We start from the raw sequence: 20,021 nt of genomic DNA, 5'->3' as shown, positions 1-20,021 counted from the left end.
GGAGCAAGGAAGAGGGAAGGAGGTATAGCAAGGGAACGTGGAAATGGTGGTGAGGAACGACAGAGAGAGGGGAAAGTACTTACATGTGAATTTTCTCCTTTGCCTTTGAAGGCAGCATCGGTATGTACTGGTCTAGGAGTCCTAGAAGATGAAAGGGTCTGAGGGTCACATATCCTTCCCAGATATGAGCAGGTAGTGCCAGACCCTGGCGCTCATCAAGGCTCATTTTGACGGGCCTTTGATTGGTAATCAAGGTCATTTTACTTTCTCAATTTCCCAGCATGGACAAGCTACACTTAAACTTGACAGAATTGGCACTGACAATGAATCATGTACACAGCTTCTCTGTGTTTGAACATACCATCTTCCCTTCTGAGTATCTCAGCAGCCATCTGGAGGCCAGACTCAACAGGTACCATTCTTTCCTTGTCTTCTATGCTGGCCTAGTAGGATCATTCTGAAAGCTGGATTCTGTTAGATTCATCTTGGTGGTCATTCTGATGTGGCTGATCTGGCATAGGCCTCAAGTATCTTTATTAAAATCCAACTAACGAAAAGCGTCTAAGACTTTCTACAGGCGGTTTTGGGGGACAACCAGAACTGATCACCACTGGCTTAGTAGAGTGAGAGGGGTTTTTACAGTCAGCATACCTGTGTTGACATCCTGGCCCTCGGGAAATACACTGGAGCAAGGATTCTGACTTGTTTGAGCCTTAGTTTCCAACCTTTTAAATAAGGATAATGATATTTACCTTATAATGAGAAAATTACCTTGTAATTGAGCATTGGTATAGAATTAAAGGTAATATATAATGAGTATAAATTTCCTGACATATATAGATTTTGATAAAATAGATTCCCTTCCTTCCACTGTGCCTCTCTTTTCACTACCCCGTGAGGTAGGAGGAACATTTCTGATACTGGATTTAAGCACTACAGTTAGCAATTAGAGAAATGAGTGGAAGAATTATTTTGAATAATCCCCTAGTCTTCTATGTTTTGTTTTGAAATATGTAGTATATTCCCTCAAGTTGCCAGGGAAGGCCCGCTTGAGAAAGTGACATTGAGTAAACTCCTGAAGGAAGTGAGGAAGCCAAGTGTGTGACGATCTGGAAAAAGAGCATTCTAGATAGAGGAACTAGCCAGTGCAAAGGCTCTGAGGTGGGAGCCTATCTGGAATGTTCCAGGGACACAGGGGAGGCCAGTAGGCCTGGAGCAGAAGCAGCCAGGGGCAGATGGGTCGTATGTGAGGTTAAAGAGGTTGGGAGAGTGGCACACTGTGTAGGTGTTTCTGTGTCATCGTAAGCACTTTGACTTTTATTCTGAGTGGGAGGGGGGACCTGGGCAGGGTTTGAGCAGAGCAGGAATGATAAAAGTGCCTACCTTATTGGGTTGCTGTGAGATTTAAAGGAGATCCTATTTGTAGTTAAATCACAGCATCGTGCCTAGAAGCAGTAGAAATGTGTTGTTACTGTGTTTGATATTGTGACTGTGATTATGATTTTTGTCACCCAGAGCCATTGTGTGGCTGGCGGGCTACAACGCCACGACCCAGGAGATCGCAAGGCCTTCTGAGCTGCTGGCAGGAGTCAAAGCATATATCAGTTTCATACAGACACTGGCCCAGTTTGTGGGTGTTGATGTTTCCCGAGTCATCCGCAATGCCCTCCTCCAGCAGACACAGCCACTGGATTCTTGTGGGGAACAGACGATCACCACTCTCTACACAAATTGGTCAGTGTTGCTTATCCTCTTCCACCTCCTTACCTCTTTGTTAGGACTTTTTTCATTACATGGTCAGAACTCGGTCCAGGCATTTTAGCTCCCAGGGTCACAGACCCCCAAACATAGGCTTCTTTCTGCTTGAGGACTAGAGCAATAAGAAGATCCCCTTCTGTCCACAGGGAGCCTTCCGTGTAACATCCATTCATCTACTCTGCAGAAATTTGAACTTTTTCCTCCCCCACTCTTTTTTAAGATTTATTTATTTATTTCAGAGAGAGAGCGCGAGAGAGCGCGCACGTGCACTAGTACTTTGGTGCAAGTGGGGGGAGGGGCTTAGGGAGAGGGAGAGGGTCCCAAGCAGACTCCCCATTGAACATGTGGCCCAATCCAGTGTTGGATCCCTTGACCTGAGAGCATGACCCTGAGATCAAGACCTGAGCTGAAATCAACAGCTGGACACTTAACTGACGGAGCCACCCAGGCGCCCCTGACCCTTTTCCTTTTAAGCTCCAGTTCTTAATCTTCCTTTTCTGGATTCTCACTGTTTTAATTTCAAATGCTCTCTCCTCCTCTTTCTGAAGTTCTTTTATTTCTCTTTTTGTTCAGCTTCTCTCCCTGAAAACTATCTAACACCGTATCTCCAGAATACTGTTGCCTCACCTCTGACGTGACCATGTCAAGTCTAACAGATTGCTTTGAATAGGAAGGGACCCTCCTCTCCAAAATGAGAGGAGGTAGGAATTAGCAATATTTCCTTTGAGGCTTTAAGGATGGAAAGGAGCTGGAGTCCTACCTCCCCAAGCCACTGGGTGGCGCTCTGATTCCAATATCAGTTCAGCAGGAGCCCCGCGGATAATAACCCCCTGAGCTGGGGAAAAACTGGCAGGTGGCCACCCCCTACTTCCACCTGATCACTGCCCCAATAAAATCTTATTTGTAATGTAAAATCTCCCAGTTTCAAAATTTTGACAACAAATTCAAATTAAAAGAAAAAATAAACTCACATTTGATGGCTGGGTTTGGCCCACCCGTGGTTAGCTTGTGACTTCTGTAGGACCTGGGCCCAGAGCCAGTGGCTGGGTGAGTGGCGTTCGTTGGCCATGCCCTCCTTTGCTGACAGTGGCTGGAGGCCTTTCCTTTTTTATTTTTTTTTTCTTTTAAAGATTTTATTTATTTATTTGACAGAGAGAGACACAGTGGGAGAGGGAACACAAGCAGGGGGAGTGGGAGAGGGAGAAGCAGAAGCAGGGAGGCCAATATGGAGCTCGAGCCCAGTACCCTGGGATCATGACCCCGAGCCCCTGGAGGGTTTTCAGCTTGCCTGGAGGTCGGGGGAAATATCTGGAGACTGGATGTCCAGTGTTCACGAGGCTTCTGTCTGTGCAGGAGGTCTGACTTAGGATCCGCTTCCAGAATCCTAGGTTATCGGTCCAATGTTCTCACTGGGAAGGTTGAGGCTAAGTATGTTTCAAAGGACCCCAATTAGTAGGAATTTTTTTCTTGTCAGTTTGGGCTTGTCTTACCTGACAGAGAAATGCCAAGGGTGAGGGGCGAGAACAGTTGGAAAAAGAGCAGGGGCTGAGGGAGGGAGTGCCCACTGTTACATTTGACAGCCCAGAGAAATACCCTGTAGATTGGAGGAGAAGCGGAATTACATTACTGCCAGTTGTTTTTGAGCCAATAGCTTGGGGTGATAATTAGAGTGTTTTACTGTCTTCTTTGAGTCTCTTTTCCCCACCCCAGCCTTTGGCAGAGTTTCTCTTCCTGAGCCCAGTGGCAGTGGTAGGGAGCAATGGAGAAAGGATTGAATGCTAATCTTGTGTGTTTTCTTGGCCAATCTTGTAGGTACCTAGAAAGTCTGCTTCGACAGGCAAGCAGTGGGACCATCATCCTCTCCCCAGCCATGCAGGCCTTCATCAGCCTTCCCAGAGAGGGGGAGCAGAACTTCAGCGCAGAGGAGTTCTCTGACATCTCTGGTGAGTCCAGGGCCTGGTCTCCTTGCAAGGAGCTGAGCCTTTCCCCTCAGTACAGGACCTCAGCCTACAGAACTCATCTAAATTCTCCTACCTTCCCAGAGGCTCATTCTGTATGCTCCTCGGCATCTCTGTGAGATTACATGTTAGGGACAATAAAGAGAATTCCAAGTGAGACCCAGAATTGAGGAGTGGCCTGGGGGTGGCAGGTGGAAAGGGAAAATGGGGGGAGATGTAGGGGCTAGACAAGGGCACTCAAGTCAGTGAAAGGGTTTATTTTTAGAAGGGTGGTGAATATTTTCCATTTCTACACAGAATAAAGAGTGGGGCATATAATGAGGTGTAAAGGATGAATGTAAGGCGGACATTCTGATATTTGGAATTATTAAATAGAGTTCTGATGTCATGGCATCTTCTATCTTAGGGATAAATTTTAGGGCCTTACTTAACCAGAGCTTGGATTGCTAATGTGTAACAATGATGATAAAATAACAGATGATGTTCATTGTGGGCTAAGTTCTGAACGGTTCGCATGTATTAGTTCCTTTAATCCTCACAATGGCTTTGAGATAGGTACTCTCATTACCGTCATTTTACAGACGAGGACACGGAGACCCAGAGAGCTGAAGGAGCTTGCTTAAAGTCACCCATTCATAAATGGTAGAACTGGGATTTCAACTCAAGGCAGTCAAGTTCTAGAACCTGGGTGCTTAGTTATATGTAGTGCTGCCTCCCAACGTGTAGATGTGCTTTGGTGTCTCAAGGCCAGTGGGAAAAGATTGTGGACTGAATGAGTTCTTTTTTTTAAAGAGGGCTGGCAGCCATACAGATCCTTTTCAATGGATTTGTTTTACCGACTGATTGATGAACTATTGTACTGCTTCCACCTTCCTCTCACCTCCATATAAATCATGGATCCTGCATGTTGTCTGGGGCATGTGGGGGATCTTTCCATGATCCTGCCTTCTCCATTCTTCCCTTCCTTGGTCGAGGAGAGGTGTCACGGAAGAGTACACAGCTCTGTTGTCCAACTCCGTCCCCTTCTTACCCTCAGTCGGACTCCATCAGTAAGCAGACCCTACTCTTTGCCTGTTGGAGGTTTCAGATGTCCGCTCTCATCAACTCCACCCACAAACTGTAGGCAGCATCTAAAATCAGCTTTAGGTCTTGCTGACAACTGATGAGCAGCAGGAGGGAAGGCTGGTTCCCCCTTCTACCACCCCCACCCCAATTTCCCTGAGTTACCATGGTGATGGGGCAATGCTACTGTAAAAATAGATAGATGGAAAGAGAAGGATGCCCCAGGGTTGCGAGCCTGGAGTTGAGAAGACTAGAGTAAGGAACACTGGTGGATCTGAGCTGGGGGATGGGTGTGTCTTCTCTCTAGAGCAGGCAGTTCTGCTCCTCTTCCTCTCTGCCAGCCATTTTATAAAAGCATTAGCAAGTTGACCAGGTAGGAAGTGTTTTTTCTAGTTCTCAACTCAGTTCTTCCTACTGTAAATAGGAGAGGCCTATGGGTAGTAGTTCATCCAGATAGGGCTCTCACCAGTTCCACTTCCTCTGTCCTTGGTAGACCCCAAGATCAACTGGGCCTGACTTCAAGGACTAGAGGGTGAGCCTTGATGTCTTCTCCCTCTGACCTCTTATTAACTATATTAAACTCAATTTTCTGCTACTGGTCTCGTGAGGTTACTTTTGGTCTCTTATGGTTTTCTCTCCTGGGATGGCCCACGGCCAAAGATCATCCACGAGCTCCTTCCTATTTGGATTTGTCTCTAGTGTTTCTTTCTTTCTTTTTTTAAAGATGTTATTTATTTACTTGACAGAGACAGAGAGATCACAGGTAGACAGAGAGACAGACAGGGAGAGAGGGGGAAGTAGGTTCTCTGCTGAGCAGAAAGCCCAATGCGGGGCTCGATCCCAGGACCCTGAGATCATGACCTGAGCCCAAGACAGAGGCTTAACCCATTGAGCCACCCAGATGCCCCTCTAGTGTTTCTAACAGGGGATTTCCCCAGGCAGGTTTCATTTAATTCACAAACGGCCAGAGACATAACGCATCTGGGCAGACTAGAGGAGGAGGGATTCAGAGGAAAAAACAACTGGGATTCTGGGGATGTGTGTTGATTACAAAAAAGAAAAGGTAGCTCAAGGATAGGAAAATTTGGACAGTGAGGGAAGCAGAGGTGGGGAACATCAAAGACCCCAGACCTTAGATAAGGAACCAGTTGTGGTATCTACAGTAAGGGGCAGTAGGACATCACGGTAGGTTTCAGGTATCAGCCCTTAACCTGGGTAAGTGACCTTGGACAAGCACTTAATTAACTCTCCCATGTCTGTTAAACCAGAATGATGTGTCATATACTTCAGAGGGCTGTCAATAATTATCATAATGACAATCCTTTAATCATAAATATCTATGTTTCTTTTTTTTAAAAGATTTTATTTATTTATTTGACAGAGAGAGAGATCACAAGTAGGCAGAGAGGCAGGCAGAGAGAGAGGAGGAAGCAGGCTCTCCACTGAGCAGAGAGCCCAATGTGGGACTCGATCCCAGGACCCTGAGATTATGACCTGAGCCAATGGCAGCGTCTTAACCCACTGAGCCACCCAGGCACTCTATCTATAAGTTTTTATAATGGTTTTTATAATGGTATCTTATTTACTCTCATATCAACTCTGTGAAATATTCAGGGCAAATACTGACTTCTTTATTTTACAGAGAAGTAAACTAAGGCTCAGATAGGATCAGTGACTTGTTTAAGGTCTTACAACTCATAAAGTTAGTATAGCTAGTCCAGCAAGAGCAACCCAGGTACCACAGGAAGGAACTTGGAAAACTGTAGATTTCTGGAAGAATGTAAATATCACTTGTGGTAAATCTTTGTGTGAGTACCAGAGGGGAAAAGCTGATTCATCTCACAGGCAGACCAGACCTGTCACCAGAATAATTTCGCAGGACTTCAGGCCACTTTTCCTCCCCAACTTCCCACTTCCTTTCCTGGATGAAAGTCATTGTCAATGTTCAGAATACTATCTACCTGTGTTGTCAACATCCCAGTGCCCCCTAAAGCCCCCCTCCCGGACCTCTATAACTCTCTTGCAGAGATGCGGGCCTTGGCTGAACTCCTGGGCCCCTATGGCATGAAGTTCCTGAGTGAAAACCTGATGTGGCATGTGACCTCTCAGATTGTGGAACTGAAGGTACTCTGGAAGCCAGGCCTGGGGCAAGGGATAGGAGTAGGAGATGGAGGTGGGTGGTGGGTGGGAAGAGATACCACGGTTTCATCTTTCCCTGCTCAATGTCTCTGTGTCCTGGCTGCAGAAGCTGGTGGTGGAAAACATGGATGTACTTGTTCAGATCAGATCCAACTTCAGCAAGACTGATTTGATGGCTTCTCTGCTGCCCCAGCTGACAGGTGAGCACCTTCCTGACAGGAGAAGGAACTGTGGAATGGCATTGCTAGATGACAGGGGTCTGGGGAGGAGATCTGGGGGCTGGGCTGGGTCCGCAGAAGCAAAGCTATCATTGTTCTTCTAAGTTCTACGTTTCCAACGCTCTCCATTCTCCTCAGGGGCTGATAACGTGCTGAAGCGCATGACCATCATTGGAGTTATCCTCACTTTTAGGGCTATGGCACAAGAGGGACTTCGGGAGGTGAGCTGGGGAGAAGGGGCTGCCCCAGAGTCACAGACACCTCTGAGGGAGGGGTTGGTATGACAAGTCGTGGAAACGTATGGTGAGCATTGAGGAGAAAGGAGGAACTTAATTTGGTAGAGGTCCTAGAAGATCTCTGGGGATAAACGAGTGCAGAAACCTAGGGGCAGACTGAAAGGGACAGTGTGGGAGGCTGGTGGGGTCCTCGCCTAAGTCTCGGTCCTTTTTTTGTTCGTTTCCATCTATCTCTGAAGGTATGGGCCCTGTCCTCATTTATCTTCTCTCTCTTCCAGGTGTTCTCCTCCCACTGCCCGTTTCTTATGGGTCCCATCGAGTGCCTGAAGGAGTTTGTCACTCCAGACACAGACATCAAGGTACGGGACAGTGCGAGGTAGGATCCACTTAGGAGATTTTGTTGTTGAAAAGGATGTAGCCAGGGCTTTTGTAAGGGCATGGGGCGGCTCTGAGGAATACCGTAGGGAGACCAGGCAGCATTTGAATACGAAAGCACTGGAAGAGATTTTGTGGAGTGAGGAGCACTGGTCAGACAATATTCTTGGAGAGAGAGGCCAGAGCTGGGGACACATGAGGGGTTGGTGAAATGTGGAAGCCTGGCTGACCTGTGGGAGGTGGGGAAACATTGCTGGAGAAAGCTAAGATCTAGGATAGTATCTGTAGGTTTCCCCCTAAAGTGTGCAAATTAGATCCCCTCTTCAGTCAGGAGCTTAGGTACTTCTTTGTAAAAAGATTTATTGCTTCCATCCCCACCCACCCTGCCTGCCCTCAGAGTTGCCTTTTTTCCTGGCCCTTCCTTTTTCTTTGCTCTAAAACCTTTTGGTTCTTCTACATCAGGGTCACCTGACTCAGGCCCCCATTTACTACAGAAATGTAAGAAGGAAGGGCTTCTGCAGGCACACTGAGTAAACAACCATTTTTCTGCACCTCCCACACGTCTGCTGCATCTTTTTGTCTTTTGAATCACCTCAAACAAACAAGTCTCTTAGGTAGGATATATAGCCAAAGGCTGGGAACAAGAGCATTCAAAGGCATAGAACAGGTCACTTCTCTTACAACTGATTCCTTTAACAGAGAGAGGCCTATAATTAAGAGGGAACTGGTTAGCAGAAAAAATTAAAATTAGATATTGAGAGGGGTGCCTGGGTGGCTCAGTTGGTTAAGTGACTGCCTTTGGCTCAGGTCGTGGCCCCAGGGTCCTGGGATTGAGCCCCACATTGGGCTCCCTGCTCAGTGGAGGGCCTGATTTTCCCTCTCCCTCTGCCTTCTGCTCTGCCTGCTTGTGCTCTCTCTCAATCTCTCTGTCAAATAAAGAAATAAAATCTTTAAAAAAAAAATTAGGTATTGGGGAAAAACTTCCTTACGTTGAGATAAAAAAATCTGTGAAATCTCCCCATCTCTCTGCCCGACGTTAAGGGTGAAGCAGTCATGGGAGCCGTGTGGGTTTGAATGGCTGCCCCTACTGACTGTTCTTTCATGATGAACCTGGCTTTCTGGCGGCTGCCGATGCTGGGAACGAATAATCTAGACTGTCAAGAGCTTGTCTACCCGTATCTCCTGGGCAGCACTGAGTTTTAGGCTCTGCCTGCTTGTGAAAATAAGCAGGTTGGAGCAGAGAAGGGGGGGATGGTGGCCTGTCCATCAGAGATTCTGTTATGCCTGAGAGGAATGTGAAGATTAGGGAAAGAGAAAACAGTAGCCCCTTCAGTCATCCCTTTCTTTCTCAGAACATCACACAGGTTGTGGATCAGATCCCTGATCTCCCCAGCCATGGTTACCATGAGCACGGTCATTTAGCTAAAGGGAATTTAAAATAAAGGGCAGTGTGGAACGTGGCAAAGCTTTGCCTTTTATGTGTAGATGGAGGAAAGGAATAAGGTTTACTGATCTATTAGTGACTCTGAGTGTGTAGGGTAGATGTTTTATACAAGTGGTCTAGTTTAATCTCTACCACAACTCTGTGAGGGATTATCAACCCAGTTTTACAGATGAGAAAATTGAGGCTCAAAGAGGAGAAGTAATTTTTTTTTTTTTAAAGATTTTATTTATTTATTTGAGAGAGAGAGACAGTGAGAGAGAGCATGAGCGAGGAGAAGGTTAGAGAGCGAAGCAGACTCCCCATGGAGCTGGGAGCCTGATGTGGGACTCGATCCCGGGACTCCAGGATCACGCCCTGAGCCGAAGGCAGTCGTCCAACCAACTGCGCCACCCAGGCGTCCCAAGAGGAGAAGTAATTTTAAGCCAAGGTCACACATTTATAAAGTGGTCCTCCTGGGATTTGAACCCAGAGCTTCTCACTCCAAGGCCTTTTTCTCCCCTCGGAGGCCATGAGGTTTTTTTTGTTTTTGTTTTTGTTTTAAGATTTTATTTATTTATTTGACAAATACAGATCACAAGTAGGCAGAGAGGCAGGCAGAGAGAGAGAGAGGGAAGCAGGCTCCCTGCTGAGCAGAGAGCCCGATGCAGAGCTCAATCCCAGGACCCTAGGATCATGACCAGAGCTGAAGGCAGAGGCTTTAACCCACTGAGCTATCCAGGCACCCCGGCCATGAGGTTTTAAAGGATTGTTTTCTAGGTGGTGAGACGAGCCATAGGTCTCTGCTCCCGTCTGAAAAACTAACTGCTCACACCAGGCCACTGTGTGAGCTACGCTAAGCCAGTGGTATCACTAAAGGAGGAAGAGATGGGTTTGGGCTGAGGTGTTCGAGGAGGGCTTCACAGACCCTATGAGATATGAGTTAAACCTCAAAGGACGGGTGTCACCTAGCTATAAGTAGAGGACAGGAAGGGACACTGTGGAAGAGGGACGCACATGAACCAAAGTCTGGAAGTCAGGAAGTGAGGTGTAGTTTGAAAACAGTGCATCGGTGACCCGGGCCAGGTGGATTGTAGGAAGCACCTGAGGGAAAAATAGCAAGTTGATGGGTACTCTGGGGTATCTCAATGCTGAACAAAAGCATTTGTGCCTTTCCCCTGTAGGTTATGGAAAGCCATGAAAGGAATACCTAGATAAAATGATAGCACACCAGAAGTCTAGGATCTGTGATCCAGGAATCCCCAGCTCCCTCTAGCTTCTGTCAAACACTTCTCTCCTGGGAATCCTGTCCAGAATGTTTTCTTCTCTACTAGGTGACCCTGAGTGTCTTTGAGCTGGCTTCTGCTGCAGGAGTGGGCTGTGACATTGACCCAGCCCTGGTGGCTGCTATCGCCAATCTGAAAGCCGGTAAAATTGGGGGAACTGGGCAAGGGAGGGCTTGGGCTGTATTTCTAGGTGAGCAAATGTCAATGTCAAAGAAGCCTTTATTTAGGATTGTGAATTCTGAGCACATAAGCTGGGAGCTAAAGAAAGACTGAAAATGTAGTCCCTAACCCCCAGAAAATACTTAGGCAATTTAGTCCCCTAGCCAGGTTCCAACCAATGGACCTGTCAGTTGACTAAAAAATATTAAATGAGGGTCTCTTTGATGCTTGACAAGGCCTCAGAGGAACCTATAATCTAGTAGGGGAAATCAGGTTAATTCAAATGAAACCATGAGAAAGCCATCCGCAGTCACATAAGATTTCAGGCTGAGCTGTGTGGTATACATCTAGGTTCCCCAGAGTGATCTGGTACCATCCCTTCCCACAGAATCACCCTGACCCTACTCACTTCTTCCCCTGGTCTCCCATTGTCTCTGACATTTCACATTTCTTACGCGCACTCAGAATGGGATGAAACCAAGGGGCCGGCATTAAGCCCTTTCCAAACTGCTGGACTAGCCCTTCTCTCTTGGTTTCATGAGCCTCTTTCCTCTCCTTTCTGCTTCTCCCTCCATTCCATCTGGCAGCTGACAGTGAACTCTGACCACTTGTCTGCAGAGCCCTTCGCTAAGAGCTCTGCTCCAGTCACCAGAGGAGGCCTCTAGGATTGGGGAGCTAATCCTGTCCCCTTCAGCAATGACTTGCCTGGAGTGCTTTTGAAAGTGTTTCATAGATGTTACCTTATGTGACCCCCCCAGTTCTGTGAGTGGGGTCTCTGTAGAAGATAATTCCTGTTTGCTGACCTTACTTCTCTCTTTTCTTTTTTCCATCTTACCAGATACTTCATCCCCTGAGGAAGAATATAAGGTGGCCTGCCTGCTCTTGATCTTTCTTGCAGTTTCCCTCCCACTCCTGGCCACTGACCCCTCTTCCTTCTACAGTATTGAGACGGATGGTAAGTAAGGACTACTCTGAGTAGTTTGAGCGACCAGTACTATTTAGGTCAGTCTCCTGGGGTAGGGAGATGAGATGGAGACATTTACCTGGAGAATCCAGGCTTCTGATTCGGGTATAAAAAGTTCTGTTTCAAGAAATACATGAGAATGAACTATCCGTAAAATTCAATTCCAGTGGAAATTTTTAGGCATATCTTTCTCCTAATATCCTAACCATGTCCTCATATTTCTTAGGTATATAATTCCCCACACTCCTCCTAGTGCTTTTGGTGTCAAACAGGGGTAGCCTAGCCTGGAAAACAGAGAGACGACCAGCTGGGTTCAGCCTAGGGCAGCTCACTGTATTCCCTTTTGTTTCTCTCTCCTGTCAATCATAACCTAGGTTACAACAACAATATTCACTGCTTGACCAAAGCCATCATCCAGGTGTCTGCTGCCCTCTTCACACTCTACAACAAGAACATTGAAACTCACCTCAAGGAGTTTCTGGTGGTGAGTGGCCCTAGGCTATAAAGCATGGGAGGTTCTAAAGTCTTTGGGGATGAAATGGAAGATTGCAAAGTCCAGCGGGAACTGGTGTGACTTCAGTCCATAGATAGCCCATGTTGAGCGGGTCTTGGAGTCTAACCTCCTCCCTAATTCATTCAGTGAGTGAGTGGCCACTCCGTGAAAGGCAGGAGTTTCTTCTAAATTCCCTGAGAGCTGGTGTTTCAGCCTCTGCCGGACTACTTGGAAAGAGCATTGGATTGAGCCAGCAAATCTGAGTTCTAGTTCCGGATCTGCCACTAAGATGCGTGTGACCTCTGAAGAACCAAACTTTTGGGATCTCATTTTGCCCATTTATTAAATACGGAGGTTAAACTGAATCTATGATTCACTACGTTGGGGTGCCTTAGACTATCCCAGGGAGCTTGTTGAAATAGAGATTCCTGATCCTTATGCCAGATGTACTGAATTAGAATATCCCAGGGTAAGGAGTCCAGGCCTCTGTTTTTAAAAAAATTAATAAATTGATTTTTAAATAAAAAATAGATAATTATTTACTTTTATTAATAAATTCGTGACCCAAGCTCATGATCCTGAGCCAAGATGAAGAGTCAGAGGCTTAACGGACTGAGCCAGCCAGGTGTCCCAGGCCTCTGTTTTTAATAAAGTCTCCCAGAGATCAGCTGCACGATCAAGTTGGAGATGCTGAGTTTTAGAGCCTTTAAGGCCCTTTCCAACTCTAATCTTGACAGAAAAGTCAAATTTTTTCCACCTTCTCAAATTGGAGCATAAATCAGAATCACTACTGAATTTCTGATTCAGTAGACTTGAGGTGGGGCTGGGAAATTTGCATTTCCAAGTTCCCAGGGGATGCTGATACTGTTCATCCTGGGATCTCACTTTGAGAACCCCTGGTCTCCATTTCTAGGACTGGAGCTTTTAACCAGGCAGCTGATTCTACAGTAGGTCACATCCAATTTATTCAAGAAAAAAATTGTTTTAGAAAACATTTTTAGCCAAAGTTTGACTCCCTGTAGCTATCACCATTGATCTTAGTTTTGCCTCTGGAAAAACACAGAATAAGTAATCTCTTTCTATTGTTGAAAGAGGCCCTGGAGTTTTCCATCCTAGTCCTCCATGGAGGAATTCCATCCATATACTTTTGATACATGGTCCATTACCCACTGCCAGCTTGAGCATTCTCAGAATGGGGAGCTTACTCCTTTGCAAGGCATGGGACTGACTTAAGAACTAGGGCCTCCTTTGTCTCCTTTTAGGAGCAAACACACTAGATCATATTCTCTCCGGAATCATACCATTATGCTGGAAGCTGAGTTAGAGGGTCTCCATTTAAATGGGGCAGCCAGCCAATCTGAATGGGTTCTGAGCCTCTTAGATATGAAGAATATTCACAGCAGATCTCTAAGATGGGGTGAGAAGGGACCTGCTTCTCCCTTTTCCCATTTGCCCTGTTTGTTTGCAATATGAGAGTAACCTGGGCCTGGGGTACAGTTAATCATGTCTCTTCCTCCCTATTTGATCTGTTGGGGGCCTGGAGGTGAATGGGAGGGGAACAGCCACTTGGGAGTTGACAGGAGGAGAATTCGAAGAGCTCTGCATCTAAATCAGAGGCCCAGCCCTGTCTCTAGTCCTGTGGGGAGTCAGCTGTAAACAGCTTGGTGACACTGCTGTCTGAAGGCTGCCTAGGAAAAGAGATTAAGCTCCCCTGCCTTTGCTCTAGGTTCTGTGTTCAGCCCTTTCGATCTTTCCCCCAGCAGCCTGCTGCTGTCTGCCCTGCCTGGTTTACAGGCAATGTGTGGCTCTCAAGCCAAGGGGTTTGCTCCTTTTCTACTGGGAGTCTCCAGGAACATCCCAGCACTTCTTAACTCCCCTCCTTGATCTTTTCTTAACTTCCTGTAGCCTGAGGCTGTCCTACTCTGACCTCCATAAAAATCTGCTTTCTTACAAATTTCTTCCCCTACAGGTGGCCTCTGTCAGCCTCTTGCAGCTGGGCCAGGAGACTGACAAGCTTAAAACCCGAAATCGGGAATCCATTTCTCTGCTCATGCGCTTGGTATGTATCTGGTTCAAGTTGGTCTGGGAACAGAGAGAGCAAAGGCCAGAGGGGGACCCCTTTTGAGGGTTTCTGGGTCTCTGCCATTGTCATCACTCAAAAGCACAAACTCAGAACTGAAATCTACCTGACTCTCTGGGTCTAGGCCTCACATTCTGGTTAACATTCCAGACTTGTCCTGTACTCCCAAGGTAGAGTCTTTGGTGACTTCCTCTGCAGTACAGGGCCTTCCTGGCCCCTGGCTGACTGGGCCCTTTTTTCTCAAGTCTGACCTGCTGGGGCAGCTGTGTCCCTTATTGGTTACTGCCGGTTCACTTCGTGTTTGATTTTACTTGACCACTCCCTACTGCTGCATGTCTTGTCCTTAAAAAGTCCTGTGGAGAGAGGGTGCTGAATAACACAGAGCTGAACGGGGGGAGGGGAGATGGGGGCTCAGAAGAGGGAAGGAATTTTCAATGAAGAGCTGCAAGACAGAGTACCAGGTGGGCCGTGAATCAGGCAGCTCCTATCTCTTTCCTCCCAAGCTGTGGGCTTTTCGCTACTTTGGCAGAAAGTTCTGGGAACTCTGACTCAGTTAACTTAAAAAAATCTTTTCCTCATGACCCTGTTTTCCTCTTCAACACGCTTACTCACTCTTGCGCTCTAAAAGCCTGAGTCTCCAGGTTCGTGCGGCACGGAGATACAGTCAGGAGGACTCCCGCCCTTGTGTTTCAGAGAACCTCCGGCCTGCGGGGACAGGCTATGCCCCCGGAAGCTATGCTCCACCCGGAAGTCCACGCTAAAGATTTCTAGGACCTCGGAATTCTCCGCTAAGTGGCTGCAGCCTATCTGCAGGGCTTACGCAGAGTTGGTGCCGAGCTTCTTCCCTGAGTCCATCCTGCCAAGGCAGGCAGTGCTGCTGGTGCCTGTACCCCTAGTGCCAAGGGACCTATGGCTGGAGTTCAGAGGCACAGATGGGAATTCCGAATGTGTCCACAAACGCCCCGCAAACCGGGCTGGTCCACTCCACCTTGTTCTCGGAGAACTCTGAGGAGTCCTAAGAATTCTGAATTCAAACCTGGCCTTTCATGAAATTATAAAGGGAGATTGTGAAGAAAAAGAACAAACTAGTTTGTTTGATTTATTTAGTCCCATGCTATGTAGGCTTCCTTTTGCACTCTCTGCCAGGCCCACAGATGTTAGGCGCAGGCAAGCCTGGGCCTCCCTCTGGGTCTCCTGTAAGTGCACAGGCATCAAGTAGGAGCTGTGTCTCAGCTAGACCCAGCTGGAGAAAGGCCTCGATTGGACTGACTAAGGATTATGATGGAAACAAGAGGAGAACGGATGTGAGGGCTGTGTGGGGGTGTGCAGTGATGGGAGAGAGCGCAGTGGAGACAGATGAGGCCAAATGCCAGGAGTATGCTAGAAAGGGCACAATCTTTGGAGCAGCATGGCCTAGGGCAAGCTAATTAACTTTCCTGAGACTCTGGTTTTTTATCCATCAAAGTGGGCAATAATCCTTTTGACGAAGTGGTTAGGATTCATAAGAAAATATATGTGAAAGTGCCTAGGACGTAATAGATGCTCAATGAATGTTAGTCCCCTCTCTCTGCTGCTTGTTTTAGTTTCTGGGTGATTTAGTTGTGCTCCTTCCTTTCCTTGGGCAGTTTTCACCTCTGTAAGGTTGGAGGTGGCGATTCTGTGTTGCCACTCAGGCCTGCCTCCTCCTGCTTTGTCGCTCTCCTCCCCCCTCCCATGTGGGAAGGTTTCTGCCCCTGGTGGCATCATGGTGAGGCTGCAGAGTAGCTGGGACAGAGCTAGGACAAGGCACTCTGTGAAAGGGAGAGACCAGGGGACTAGCTGCTGTAAAGCAATTTAAATGCAAATATTTTCTTACAGAAATACAGGAGAAGGAACTGTATTCTGAGTTAAGAGGCGACTCATGTAGTACCAGCTCCTGGCCAGGCCCTTCTCTCCCTGGGGTCTTTCTGTCTTGGCTGTGAAGCCTGGGCAGTGCCCATGCCCCCCGGGAAGCCGGCTACTTCTTGGCATGGTTACATCGGGAGAGGAGATGATTCTCTGAGAATTGTGGAATCCTAGATGTCAGGATGAGATCAGATCCTGGCTGTTAGTCCAGTCCTTACAACTGATAGGTGAAGGAACTGAGGAGAGGGAAGGAAAGACGACATTCAAGGTCTCCCCCAAAATCTGTGGGCAGATTTGGGCCGAGAACCTAAGTTGCTCAGCCTTTGCTGTAGGGCTGTTTCCACTGCCTTGAATTTCCTCCAGTTAGGAGCCTTGTGATTTTCCGTGCTTAATGGAGCAAACACTAGGAAGTCTTGGGCCTGTGGATCCTTCTTGAAGCTATCACTCATTTCCTTGTACCTGAGGGTCATATCCCAGAAAAGAGACCTTATTTCTCTCCTGGCTTAAGGTTTAAAAGTCTTGCCTGGCCAGAAATTCCTTCTGTTAACCAGCCTAAGATCCGAGCTATCCATCCTGGCAGACTTTTCCTTCAGCCTGCAGTGCCTGTTCCTCTGAGGCTGATGTGTGTATCGTGTGTGCCTGTATTTGAGAATAACAGAATCTCCGACATTTTAAAACTTGAAAGAGAGACAACCATGTTAGAGTCCATAAGGTAAATTCTCTTTCTTGAGTGAATTTTCAGGATTTGAAATACCAGACATTTTGGGGAGGGCCCATCTGTGTGAATTGCCAGAGGATATGGGACACTTCTCTCCAGTGTGTGTTTTTTAGTCCCACAACTGCGTGGATGAGGAGGACACTGAGGGAAGCATGCCCTGTTCCTTCCTCAGGGATGGGACCCTCTAGCACAGTGCTAGGTTGTGGGGCTCTTTGCTAATATGCCCCCTGCCCTCCACTGCTACCCTCAGTCTTATCCAGGCATCTCGAGCTATCTTTCTGCTTGGCTGTGGGGGCTGCTGGGATTACCACAGCACACAGGCTTCTAATTAAACTAATTAATCATGCCTGCTCCTTTATGCAGCATCCTTACTGCTCCCCAAGCACTGTACTGAGGGAGGGAGGATACTGAGACCCAGCACAAGAGGACCCATGTGGATTCCAGGCCCTTCTTTCTTGGCCTGCCATGGTGATTGTTTCCTTCTCTGCAAAGCTTTGTTATTAGCACTTTAATCCAACCTTACTTGCTTCCATGCTGCCCGCCACATTTGGTTTGGCATCCAGAATGGGAGAGAATGGGAGTCTTTCTGCCAGCAGAGAAGTGATTCTTTCCTTTCTTCTGCTCCTGAGTCCTTCATATAACCCTGATAAGGGGCCCAGGGACCATTATAATGAAGCCGAAGAGGCCACATTGCTTTCCTAAAGCTAAACCAAGTGTGGGAAGAAGGGGTGTATGATTTGGAACGTTGTTCACTCATAACTCTAAGGGCCTCCAAGGGCCTAGGGAACTGAGTGAAGGAACAGGGTATCACAGAGTTATATGCTAGCTGTGGTTCTCATCTCTTGACCTGTTCTTTTCCAGGTAGTGGAGGAGTCCTCCTTCCTGACCCTGGACATGTTGGAGTCTTGTTTCCCTTATGTCCTGCTTCGAAATGCCTACCGGGAAGTATCCCGGGCCTTCCACCTGAACCGAGTGGCAGCCAGTACCCACTGAAGGACCCTTTGGACCTACCTAGACCCATGAAGCTACAGCTGTTTTCTCAAGGGATGGGCTCAGGAGTCAGAGCTGATGAACAGACATATGGAGGAATAGTCCAGGGCTGAGAAATCATAGAGAAATGGGTCAGGCTGGCTGGGGGTGGGGTTGGGGGTGGGGGTGAAGGACAGTTTATTGGAAAAGTGAGGGAATTGGGGACCACGTATGTGAATTTTTACCATGAAAAGCACGAGTGACACGCAAGTATGTTTTCTCTTGTGACTAGCACTTGAGCTCTGACTGGCATGGGTCTCTCGACCTTCATCATGATTCTAAGCTAATGCTGGCGGGCAGAGATGATCAATCATCATATTAAACCATAATGAGCTTATAATCCTCCCACTGGAGCTGCTATTGTCTCCTGCACATTCATTAGGATGATTATCTCCTCTCTTCCTTTTCCAAATGTGTTCAGCAAACATTCAGCTTGCTCCTACTGCAAAGCAGCAGCAAAGGAACTCCCTTTTTCCTTTGTGGGGCTCTCTCAGGAGTCATGGGTCTTATCTTCTGCCCCCAGCTCTACTGCCTCCATGGGCAGTGAGAGGTTATCACTGGCCCCAGCCCCCCTCACCTGCTCTCCCACACCTTGTGGGGAACCAGTAAGTTCTTCCATCTGTTTCGCTGGAACCCCGCCTGCTTTTTCTTTGCCATCACTACAACCCAGAGCAGAGGGTCAGTCTAGCTGATATGAGGTCACATGACAACTAATTGGATCAGAGTCATGTGGGTCTCCCTCCCAGATCATTTGGGGGTACTCTCCCTCCTATCTGGAGCCACTAATTTAACCCAAATCCCCTTGTCATCCTGGGTACAGCTGTTGCTCCAGGCAGGGATTTCTCTTCTAGATCTTAAACTTCATAGACCTCATTAGATTATAGGGCCCTGAAAGTGGGTATACTTGAGGGAGTACAAGCTGTTTCAACTTGGCCCTTTTCTGCACTAATTAGAATTTCAAGTGTCACAATGCCTGGGGCGTTTAAGATAGCACTAAAGCTGATTTAGTTAACTCCATGGCAGGAAACAGTGGCCCCATCCATCATTTTGGTGCACCCATGGCCAGGGAGGACTGGAGCAACAGATCTTGTGTCACAGGTTGAGAACTGTTGAAGTGTGCAAATATAATTAACTAGCTGATTAATTAGGGTCATGTCCATATTTGCATGATAAAAAAGGAAGCAATTGTTGGTTTTTCACAAAACCATCTGGGGTTCATTAAAGCCATTTGATAGCTGTTTTGGGACTTTGTATGCATGTTTGATCTTTATTTCTCAAGACCCAGGCTCAGTCAATACTTTTTTAACTTGGGACTCATAATTGATACACAAGCTTTTCTTAGCAACGATTGTCTGCTCTTTAGGATAGAAGCAACAGAGCATCCAGCTTCATGACATCAGCTGGTTGGCCTTCTAAAGGAGTGATTCAGGGTCAGGCCTTTTGAGACTGAGGGCAAAACTGATGAGCAAGGGAAGGCTCAGAAGCATCTGAACGACTCCTCCTAGACCCTCCCCTCTCTTCTGGGATCTTGTTCTTGAGGAAATGGAGACCTCTGTTCCATGCACGTGAAAAGCTACTTGAGAGGAGCCTCCCAGCGGATAGCATAAGCTTCTGCAGGGGACTAGAGGGTAGACATGATCCTTTTTTTTTTTTTTTTAAGATTTTTATTTATTTATTTGACAGATAGAGATCACAAGTAGGCAGAGAGGCAGGCAGAGAGAGAGAGAGAGAGGAGGAAGCAGGCTCCCCGCTGAGCAGAGAGCCTGATGAGATGCGGGGCTCCATCCCAGGACCCTGAGACCATGACCTGAGCCCAAGGCAGAGGCTTTAACCCACTGAGCCACCAGGTGCCCCAGATACTTTTTTTTTTTTTAATAAAGATTTTTATTTATTTATTTGAGAGAGAGAGATCACAAGTAGGCAAAGAGGCAGACAGAGAGAGAGGAAGGGAAGCAGGTTCCCTGCTGAGCAGAGAGCCCGATGCGGGGCTCGATCCCAGGACCTTGGGATCATGACCTGAGATGAAGGCAGAGGCTTTAACCCACTGAGCCACCCAGGCGCCCCGATACTTTTTTTTTTTAATTAAAATTTTTATCGAGAGGGGGTGCCTGCCTGGCTCAGTGGATAGTGCCTGTGACTCTTGATCTCAAGGTTGTGAGTTCAAGCCCCACGTTGGGCATAAAGCTTACTTCAAAACATTTATTTTTTTAAATTGAGGTGGCTAACGCACATGCACTTGTAA

The 20,021-nt window shown here is 47.2% G+C and overlaps 1 protein-coding gene across 1 annotated transcript in view; it reads left to right on the top strand.

The window, feature by feature from the left end:
• The window catches only part of NCKAP1L (NCK associated protein 1 like), a 39,181-nt gene extending 20,156 nt beyond the window's left edge, over window positions 1-19,025 (top strand). Inside the window, exons 20-31 of the mRNA XM_044227564.1 lie at window positions 281-412; window positions 1,516-1,734; window positions 3,571-3,701; window positions 6,805-6,902; window positions 7,024-7,117; window positions 7,274-7,356; window positions 7,650-7,730; window positions 10,501-10,594; window positions 11,450-11,566; window positions 11,950-12,059; window positions 14,038-14,127; window positions 17,612-19,025. Of these exons, the coding sequence (XP_044083499.1) occupies window positions 281-412; window positions 1,516-1,734; window positions 3,571-3,701; window positions 6,805-6,902; window positions 7,024-7,117; window positions 7,274-7,356; window positions 7,650-7,730; window positions 10,501-10,594; window positions 11,450-11,566; window positions 11,950-12,059; window positions 14,038-14,127; window positions 17,612-17,743 (1,381 nt within the window). The 3' untranslated portion in view covers window positions 17,744-19,025. The remainder of the gene's footprint in view (window positions 1-280; window positions 413-1,515; window positions 1,735-3,570; window positions 3,702-6,804; window positions 6,903-7,023; window positions 7,118-7,273; window positions 7,357-7,649; window positions 7,731-10,500; window positions 10,595-11,449; window positions 11,567-11,949; window positions 12,060-14,037; window positions 14,128-17,611) is intronic.
• The last annotated feature ends 996 nt before the right edge of the window (window positions 19,026-20,021 follow it).

This window comes from Neovison vison, chromosome 12, assembly GCF_020171115.1.
Source record: "Neovison vison isolate M4711 chromosome 12, ASM_NN_V1, whole genome shotgun sequence".
Classification (NCBI taxonomy): Eukaryota; Metazoa; Chordata; class Mammalia; order Carnivora; family Mustelidae; genus Neogale; species Neogale vison.
The sequence above is the reverse complement of the archived record's forward strand: the minus strand, read 5'-3'. Positions and strand labels throughout refer to the sequence as shown.